Source organism: Hyperolius riggenbachi, chromosome 2, assembly GCF_040937935.1.
Source record: "Hyperolius riggenbachi isolate aHypRig1 chromosome 2, aHypRig1.pri, whole genome shotgun sequence".
NCBI classification, from domain to species: domain Eukaryota; kingdom Metazoa; phylum Chordata; class Amphibia; order Anura; family Hyperoliidae; genus Hyperolius; species Hyperolius riggenbachi.
Window position 1 is genome coordinate 28634624 of NC_090647.1, and position 10686 is coordinate 28645309.

The window sequence follows — 10686 nt, forward strand, 5'->3', positions numbered from 1 at the left end:
AAGGGTCACTGATGCTGACTGGAGGGTCGTGGAAGGACAGCGCGGGCACAAGATGACTTCAGGGAGCTGCAAGAAGCCCCAGAAAAATGAAACTGCATGTCGTTTGACTAAAAGGGAATCTGAAGCGATGTAAAATTATTTGAAATAAACACATGATGTAGCTGCAAATGAATATTACATACTAACCTCACCGTCAGTTCCTCTCAGAAGCTCCACATTTTCTTCCTACAGTGTATTTTGTCAGAACTGAAATATACCAGTTGCTGTCAGTTATATATCAGCAGTTGTCAGTTACAACTGAATGTGCAAGGTAATGTCCATGTTTCCCTATGTTTCGCTATGGCTCAAGTCGGTGATATTACAGTTTAACAGTGTGCTGACCAGGAAGCTGTTAGGGGGTAATGGCCATTTTTAAAATGGAGGACGGAGAATTCTATTGATCCCAGTGGACAAATGGGACGCAGGAGAGGAGAAAGAGATTGAGGCGTAGATTACACAGGAGGTAAGTATGACCAGTGTATGGTTATTTTTACTTTTTATTTTCAGTCCCGGTTCTCTTTAAAGTGTACTAGAGACGAGTAAGTATAAAAGATTTATACATCCCTGGGGCTTTCGTCCAGCCCCTCCGCACTGATCGCTCCCACGCCGTCTTCCTCCGCCTTCTTTTTCTCCCATTAACAGTCCTGCTAGCTGAGCGAGTCGCGGCGCACTGCGCATGTGAACAAGAAGGCGGAGGAAGATGGAGTGGGAGCGATCAGTGGTGCAGAGGGGCTGAAGGAAGCCCCAGGTATGTATAAATACTTACTGGCTTTACAGTGTACCTGAGACAATAGTCGTGTCAGGCTTTATACTTACCTGGGGCTTCCTCCAGCCCCCATGAGGTTGCTCGGTCCCTCACCGTCTCCCCGGGGCCTCTCCTGGACAGCCTGATACTCTAGCTGAGTTGAGCTCCCCATGGCAGGTGCAAAATGCTCCCGGATACGGGGTGCGATCAGGGAGCAGATGCTGCCGGTGAAACGGGGGACAGGAGTGGCCCGGGGAGATGGCGAGGGATGAAGTGGCCTCAAGGAGGCCGGAGGAAGCCCCAGGTAAGTATAAAACAGGCTTGCTTAAAATTTCTTGTTAACCCCCGATTAGTATGGTAGCCCCCCATACCTTTTAGCTGTATTCCTGTATTCCTTGGTATTCTAGTGGACCCTCCCCCATGCATGTGTGGCAGCAGTTTATGACCCCCCACACACACACACACATAATACACCCACTACACCTAGGGAGCATTATTTTACTGTACACTAGAGCTCCCCCCTCCCTGAATTACTATCATGTACCTGCAAGCCTCCCTCCCCCCTGCAGGCTGCAGCATCTCTCTCCCTTCTCCTTGCTAAATGCAGGCTATACTCCCTGTATACCTTGTCCAGTGTTGTGTCGCTCCACTCTGCAGCTGTCATCAGAGATTGAACTATTGTGCAGCATGTGACTAAAAACAGTTCAGTACACTGAGCGGCTCTGATGACAGCTGAAGAAGTGAGCAGAGGGAAGCAACGCAGAACACTGGGTAAGGTATACACGGAGGATATATTACACTCTGCAAGCAGGAAGGGCGAGATGATGCAGCCTTCAGGGAGAGGCTGGGAGCGGAGGAGACGGATGGCCCAGAGAAATTCCTGCTGACCCAGGGTCGGACTGGGACACTGAGAATGTTCAACCTGGGGCCCACTCGCCCCATAATTTAGAGCTCACATATGATGCCTATGTACTCTGTAAAGTACTGCTGTGTGGTACCATATTAATAATATGGCAGACAATAGACTATGGTAGGGATTAGATTGTAAACTCCTCTGAATATAGTCAACATGACTATGCCGGGTCGGTTCCAGGAATTTTTTTAAAGAGGGTATTGTGCAGGTCCACTAGTTGGGGTAGATGGTTAGCAAAAAATGGGTCATGGAAATTACTAAATATGCATAAAATAAGTAGCGGTGTTATTTAAAGTTTTCCCAGAAAAACTTTGGATGAAGCTCCCTCTCCTTTAGTAAGAAGTAATGCCTTGGTTAGCATACTGTACATATGGCAGGGATTAGATCAGGCATGCTCAAATCACGAATTCGGATGAAATCTGAATAGGTGTTATTCGGATTTCATCCAGTTAATTGCAGCACCAGTGAGGGTGGGCGAGGGGAGGTTAATCTTACCCATTAACTGTCTTCTTAGCTCCGTCCATCGGTGCCTCCCACGCTGCTTTCCAATCTGGCGTCGTGTGATTACAAACACTTCCTCCTTCCAGGTTGAAGGAGGAAATGTATAGTCACATGATGCCAGGTTGGAACGCAGCGTGGGAGGCGCCAATGGGCGGAGCTAAGAAGACAGCTGAAGGGTAAGATTAACCCCCCCCCCCTCCCGCACAGGTGCTGCAATTAGTAGGATGAAATCTGAATAACACCTATTCTAGAGTGACCAAATTTTTGTGGGTCCAACCTGGGACGGGTGGGGGAGGCGTGGTGGGCGCAGCGGCAAAAAAATGGGGGGGGGGTGTGGAATGTGGCGCGCGCAGCAACGAAGACTGGGGGTGGGGGTCTGCGCCGCGGCAAAAAAATGGGCGTGGCCATGCCATTGTATGGGCGGAGCTAACGTTATGATGTAACAGCGAGGCATAAGAAAGCAGCATTTACGAACATCACGGGGGCTAATGGGAGATGGGAGAAGGTCACTGGGGCTAATGGGAGGGAGGAGGTCACAGGGGCTAGTGAGGAGAGGGAGGAGTTCACTGGGGCTAGTGAGGAGAGAGGGAGGAGATCACTTTGGCTAGTGGAGGGAGGGAGGAGGTCACTGGGGCTAGTGGGGGGTGTGAGAAGGTCACTGGAGCTAGTGGGGGTGGGAGGAGGTCACTGGGGCTAGTGGGGGTCAGGTAGGTCACTGGGCTTGTGAGGGGTGGGAGGAGGTCACTGGGGCTAGTGAGGGGTGGGAGGAGGTCGCTGGGGCTAGTGGGGGGCAGGTAGAAGGTCACTAGGCTAGTGAGGGGTGGGAGGTCACAGGGGCTAGTGGGGGACAGGTAGAAGGTCACTGGGCTAGTGGGGGGTGGGAGGAGGTCACAGGGGCTAGTGGGGGGCAGGTAGAAGGTCACTGGGCTAGTGAGGGGTGTGAGGCGGTCACTGGGGCTAGTGAGGGGTGGGAGGAGGTCACTGGGGCTAGTGAGGGGTGGGAGGAGGTCGCTGGGTCTAGTGGGGGGCGGTAGAAGGTCACTGGGCTAGTGAGGGGTGGGAGGAGGTCACAAAGGCTAGTGGGGGGCAGGTAGAAGGTCACTGGGCTAGTGAGGGGTGGGAGGAGGTCACAGGGGCTAGTGGGGGGCAGGTAGAAGGTCACTGGGCTAGTGAGGGGTGGGAGGAGGTCACTGGGGCTAGTGAGGGGTGGGAGGAGGTCGCTGGGGCTAGTGAGGGGAGGGAGCAGTTTGCTGGAGCTAGTGGGGGGAGGGAGGTGGTCAGTGGGGCTAGTGAGTAGAGTGAGGAGGTCACTGTGGCTAGTGGGGGGGAGGGAGGTCACTGAGGCTAGTGGGGGCAGGGATAAAGTCACTGAGGCTAGTGGGGGTGGGAGGAGGTCGCTGGGGGCTAGTGGGGGCTGGCGAGGTAGATGCATACTTACTGCCTCCTGGCTACAGCTGCCCAGTTCTCCAATGTTGCAGGGGGCGGGGCTTCCTCCAGGCAGGGCTTCCACCTGCCAGACACATGCTCCACCTGGCTGGAGGGACTCTACATAATACTTCCCAGTCCATTGCGGGGGCGGGGCTTCGGCCGTCGTGGGCGGAGTTTTGGTCGTCCGTGTGCGGGGCTTCAGCCGTCATGGGCGGAGTTTTGACCGTCCGTGTGTGTTCTACAGCAGCAGGGATACTTGGTGAACTCTGAGCAGACAGCGCACACACACGCTGCTCACAGTCACTCCTTCTCCTGCCCCAGTCTCCACCGGCATGTGGAAACAAATCAGCCTGTGGGCGGGGCATCAGCTGCAAAAGGCCCACTGGGAAATCTCCCGTGACATTCTCTAGTGACCCTGTGCTGACCACCCGAGCAGGAAGAGCGCTCTAAGAAGTGAGAGACACACACACGGGCTGGTGCTATCTTTGTACACTTTCCCCTCTGCGCGAGGTGTCCTGCAGAGATGACGTCAGCTTTTTTTTCTTCCTTTTACAACTGCTACTACCCAGAAGGCTGTTCGTCCTAGGCTCAATTAATATTCAGCCGCGGACTTACATCATTAGGTGGGCGGGGCTTATGCCTTAAAACTGTATTAAATGTGGATTTTGCTTCTTCTTTCTGGAAAAAAACTTGTTTTCACCGATAAAGTGTACATCAGCTTCATGCTGGTGATGAGATGATGATGTGCTTACAGTTCCTCTTTAAGTAAAAGTTTAAGGGTGGACTTATACACGAGTCACAAGCAACACTGAGCCCACTGAGTAATTTGTGTACTTTTAGTGACATTTCTATTTGCAGCAATCTATCCAATGATAAGTGACACTTTTTTGACAAAGGAAATGCCAAGCAAACACAAGTCTGAAATTCCTGGCCACAAAATTTACCAAGGAAAGGGGCAGGGGAAAGATACTAGGCTGCAGGAAGGGGAGAAAATAATTGCCGCACTTGGGGGCCTGGAGGAGTTACTGGCTGCACTTAAGGGACAAGAGGGGTTAAGGGCTGCAATGCTGTATGCAGTGTAGTCATTAACCCCTCCTGGTCCCCATTGTGCAGCCGTTAATTCTTCCTGGTTCCCAAATGCAGCCATTAACTTTGCTGGGTAGACTTATACTTAGGTCAATACAAAATTCCAGCTTAAAGGGAACCTAAACTGAGAGGGATGTGGATGTTTCCTTTTAAACAATACCAGTTGCCTGGCAGTCCTGCTGATCTCTATGGCTGCAGTAGTGGCTGGATCACACACTTTAAACAAGCATGCAGCTAATCCAGTCTGGCTTCAGTCAGAGCACCTGATCTGCATGCTTGTTGAGGGGTTGTGGCTAAAAGTATTAGAGATACAGGATCAGCAGGGGAGTCAGGCAACTGGTATTATTTTAAAAGGAAAAATCTATATCCTTCTCAGTTTAGGTTCCCTTTAAGAGGGTCAAAAATTGGAGTCGGCTTATACACAAGGTCGACTTATATTCGAGGATATAGGATATGCGAGGCCGTAATTGTGAAATGTTATGAAACATTTTGCGAAATCTTAATTAGCAGATTATGGTCAGTCATCACTGCCCAAAACTTCTGTGAACTAGGGAACAGCATGTAAGATCTGAAAGTATTTATTTTTCAGCGAAAAACTGTAAAATGTAAAATATGTGCACACATATACAAATAAGAAGTACGTTTCTTCCAGAGTAAAATGAGCCATAAATTACTTTTCTCCTATAATGCTGTCACTTACAGTAGGCAGTAGAAATCTGACAGAAGTGACAGGTTTTGGACTAGTCCATCTCTTCATAGGGGATTCTCAGCAAGGCTTTTATTCTTTATAAAGATATTCCCTAAAAAGGATTTAAAAAATTATGCTGGCCAGCTTCCCTGCTCGCTACACAGTTTTTTGTCAGTTGGACAGAGTAACTGCAATTCACTAAGTGCTTTTGAAAATAAATATATCCCTGAGGGCCCTTTCACACCAGAGGGCTTTTTCGGCGTTTTAACGCCATGGCCGAAGTTGGCGTTTTCCTTGGTAAATGAAAGTCCATAGACTTTCATTTTACCATTCACACTAAACGCCGCGTTTTGGAGCGTTGCGTTTCAACGCTCCCAGGCGCTTTTTCTCGGCCTACCGCGGCGTTTCTCATTACAATTGATTGTAATGTATAGGCGTTAAAACGCCTTGAAAACGCCTTGAAAACGCCTGCAGCCAAAACGCAGCGTTTTAGCCTTTCACCGCTGCCTGTAGTGTGAAAGAGCCCTGAGAATCCCCTATAAAGAGATGGACTAGTCCAAAACCTGTCACTTTTGTCAGATTTCTACAACCTACTGTAAGTGACAGCAACCTAGGAAAAAAGTAATTTATGGCTCATTTTACTCTGGAAAAAATGTACTTCTTATTTGTATGTGTTTGCGCATATTTTAAATTTTACAGTTTTCCGCTGTAGTGCCCCTTTAGGTATGATTTCATAAGTGAACAATGAAGAAAAATTTCTGAATACAAATTCATTAAAATGTTCAAGACATTAAGAAGTTAATTATTTAACACAATTAACTTAATTTTATGGTCTTCAGCCTGCTGAACCCCTTGTATACTTGCCTGAGCTTACTGGCTCCAGTCTACTGACCTCCTTGCTAGTAGTAACCATTACAATTGTCATCTATCTATTTACTATTTACCTGTATACAGTGTTTTACTTCAGCTAATATCTGAAAATAGGCCTAATGGTGTCCATACATGGTACATTTTTTTATTAGATAATTTCATTTAATTATTCTGTTAGACCAACAAAAAAAAATCACACAGTTGTTTTCGAGGTCCATACACAAATGTTGGATTTTTTCAGAAAATCCGGAGAAAAATGAACAAATATAAGGATTTTTCCAACATGTCCAATTGGACTTGTATCGAAAAAAATGGGATAATCATTCATTTTTCTTGATATATATTTTTTTTTAATATTTGATTTGATTGTTTTTGTCAAATAAACAAGAAAATCGAACGTTTTTATTGCATCTTGTATGGCACCATAAAGAAGAGGACTAGCTCCCTGAACGCTTGCATAACTAAACTTTATCAGTTAGCTATTAAAAGATATTACTTTTACAAAACTGTGTATTTTTTTAGCTTCATTGATAAGGATGATAATTATAATGATAATAATAATCATTATCATCATAGACACAATTTGTATTTGCAATTTTCCCAACATTTCTGCAAATTACGGACAATCTTGTCTCTGATGATTTGTGTCCCTATCCCATAGATCAGAGGGTTTAGAGTCAGAGATGAAGTTATACCACTCAAAGTGATAATAGTTTGAGCAGTGGTGGAAAGAGAACCAGTATTGAACCTGTACCTAAATGTAACAAACATAGAGCCAGCCATAAATGTGGAAAAGGCCACCACATGTGTCACCAATGTTTGGGTGGCTTTCTGAGAGGCTTCCCTTGAAAGTTTTGTGCAGATGAGAATTGTCCTTATGTAGGAAAAAATAATCACGAGCAGACAACCAATTATCATCAAGAATGTCATAGTTGATCCATAGATACTGTTAAAGGTGATATCATCACAGGCCAGTCGTTGAAGAGAAAAGGCCTCACAATAGACATTGTCAATGTTTTCTGAGCAAAATGTTAGTCTTGCAGTTAGTATTATAGACACAGTCTTAGTCACTAACACAAAAACCCAGATGGCTAATATCAATTTCAGACTTGTCACATTCATCATGAGAGTTGGGTATCGAAGAGGATGTCCTACAGCCAGATATCTATCAAATGCCATAGCGGTGAAGGTAAAAATTTCAGCACTAGCGTAACTTTGAAGACAAAAGCCCTGAAATAGGCATCCAGGGAGAGAGATGGTTGAACATTTTAACATCAAATCCACAAATAACTTGGGGTAGAAAGCCGAACTTCCAAACATAACATTGAGAACCAGACTAGAGATGAAGATGAACATAGGTTCATGCAAGTTTTCTTCTCTCCAGGTCACATAGACAATTAATGAACACAGAAACACTGTGATAATATATAATGCAAGAATAAGGGAAGCATATACATATCTTAAAGTTCCTACCTCAGCCAACCACTGAAGAACAAAGTTATTAATGCTTATAGAAATGTTTTGCATACTTAGAAACATGGCAAAGAGTTTCTTATGTCGTCTCATCTCATTATTGTATGCTTTATTATTGGGTCGCGAACATGTGGACAAAATGCCATATATGAGGGCCTGGGAGCAGGAATTGGGAATTCAGCTTACAAATTATGACTGGTCCCTTATCTGGACTGCAGTCTCCAAGGTGATAAAGTCAAATATGGTGAAAGATACGGCGATTAAGCTTTTGTTTCGGTGGTATTATACCCCGGTTAAAATACATAAAATTTATCCCTCTGCCTCTTCAACTTGCTTTCGCGGTTGTGGTATGGAAGGGTCTCTGGTGCATGTCTTTTGGGATTGCCCTCGTGCACAACGTTTTTGGGATTCATGGAAAATTTTAACACGAGACGTGTTTGGTTTTTCAATCTCCTTGACTGCCTCCCAGGCCCTTTTATATATGGCTAATGATGAAGTTCCTGGAAACTTTCGACCCTTATATAGATATATGTTATTGGCTGCCCATTGGTCAATAGCTCTTCAGTGGAAATCCACTGATTTGGAGTTAGCTTTGGTTACTCAGCGTCTTGATTTGATGATGTTAATTGATCGAGTGTATTATTATAGTGTTGAGAATATAGCAAGATTTGATCTTATTTGGGACGCATGGAAAACCTATAGGCATCTCTAGTTCCCCTTGGACATTTGCGTGCTTGGTTTCTGTTTGTTTTATATACCTCTATGACATTTGGGACTCCTGTGCTTCAACAGAATAATGCCCTTTTTTTTGTGTGTGTTTTTTTGTGTTTAGTTTTAGTTTAAGAGCTAGTTTTTATGTAGCCTTGTGGATTGGACTGATCCCTAGGATCTCAGCTGGAAGTACTTTTGTGCTCCATTTCCTGGGTTGAACGGTCCGGACATTAGGACTTTGCTCTTCAATGTTTATATGTGTAGGATGTATATCCGCGTTTGTTGTTGTTTTCGCTCTGTATATGTTTTGCTATTTCCAGCTTGTTGTATTTGTCCTTTTATACAATAAAGCGTTTTCCAAATAAAAAAAAAAAGAGTTTCTTATGTCAAAAGAAAAAAATATTTCTTATTAGGTCTGGACATCATGCAGAAAGATCAGGTAAAAGACTTGTCCTAATATACTTCTCTCCTCGTCGCATCTGTAGATCTTGTAAACCAAGCAGTCCACGCCAAAAGAGCTTTTTAAATATTGTTACAAACCAAGTTCTTGTTTGGGGCTTTCTCAGAGGAGACCAAAAATAATAAGTCTCAAGAGATGCAACTCTTACTGAAACCGCAAAAGGCTTTGTCTAATGGGACCATAAACCTGTTACAGATTTAAAAAAATATTCTCATTATAAAGGAAAATACAAAGACCAATAATCGGTGTGACTTAACTTAGTGATACATGGGGCTTCATTCACTAAACAGTGATAACTCAAATATCACACCTTATCAAAGATATCACACCTTTTCAAAGTTAACAAGCCTTATCAGAGTAGCATAGCGAGCGCTACCATTGGATGCCTGCTAATTGGCACTCGTCCTGCCCTGAGCCCATGTGGGTTCGTAGCGCTCGCCATGCTACTCTGATAAGGCATGTTCACTTTGATAAGGTGTGATATCTTTTCATAAAGGTGTGATTACTTTTCATAAGGTGTGATATTTGAGTTATCCCAGTTTAGTGAATCAGGCCCATGGAGTGAAATGAGAAATGAACTATGGGATATTTTCAGAATTGAAGCATAGTGTAGCTTGAAATTAAACATCATCCGATGTTTTAGCTCCTGTTTGCTTAACACAAATGTATATTATGGACTTAAAGAGAATCTGTACTCTAAAATTCGTACAATAAAAGCATACCATTCTATTCCTTATGTTCTCCTGGGCCCCCCTGTGCTGTTTCTGCCACTCTTTGCTGCAATCCTGGCTTGTAATTGCCATTTTTATGCAGTGTTTACAAACAAAAAACATGGCTTCTAACCAGAGTGAGAAACAGCTCACTGTGTGACTCATGCAGAGCTTGGAGAGGGTGTGAATAGCTTCTGCCAATGACAAGCAGTGCTGTACATTCCACACATTCCAGCCTGAGCCCAACAGACCCCACAGAGGAAAGAAGATAAGATTTATTACAGAGACAGTGCAACTAGAAAAGGCTGCAGTATGCCAGAGCACATTAGAACAGGCATAGGAACTTATAGGATAGAAGAAATAAGGCTCAAAATGTTGTTACAGAGTCTCTTTAAAGCAGAACTATATTGAAAAATAATGCAATTACTAAAATGGCTTATTTAATTACAATGTTCATTTACAGATTATTCACTCAATGTTTGCTCAATGTAAAATCTTTTCTCACCCTCCTTTACATTCTGAAATGTATCACTGGTGGCGCCATCTTTACTGCTGGCAGGTGGATCACTGCAGAATGTTTGTTCACTGTGTGTTCCCGAACCCGGCAGAAATAATGCCTGGTCTCTCAAAGAGCACTGGGAGGGGAGTTTTTTCATATCTAAACAGCCTAGGCTGTGACATCACTGGAAAGGGTGGGGCTACGTACCAATATACAGAAATACATAGAAAAAGGAAGTGTTTCTGATCCTGAAAACAATATACTGTAACTAACATAAAACTGGGTTTCCTGAATAATCGACTACATTTGACTATATGTCACTGCAGTGCCCCTTTAATGTATTAACATAATGTAAATGTATGGTGGACACTGGTGCAGGGCAGACTTCTCTATAATAGCAGCAGGGCTCTCCCATGCTGCCTCACCCAGTCCAACAACCAAGACCAGGAAAGAGCTTGTGTCAGGCATCCAATTGGATGTCTGGCAATCACCCAGCCATAGCTTCTTAATAAGGAGCCGTGGGCTGGGCTAGCATTCATTTTAGAGTAAGATTATGGCCAGGC

The 10686-nt window shown here is 44.6% G+C and overlaps 1 protein-coding gene across 1 annotated transcript; it reads right to left on the reverse strand.

The window, feature by feature from the left end:
• Positions 1-6840: 6840 nt before the first annotated feature.
• LOC137544718 (olfactory receptor 6N1-like) lies at positions 6841-7836 on the reverse strand. The gene has a single exon (XM_068265811.1). It carries the CDS (start codon positions 7834-7836, stop codon positions 6841-6843), a length of 996 nt encoding a protein of 331 aa, XP_068121912.1.
• Between the last annotated feature and the right edge of the window lie 2850 nt (positions 7837-10686).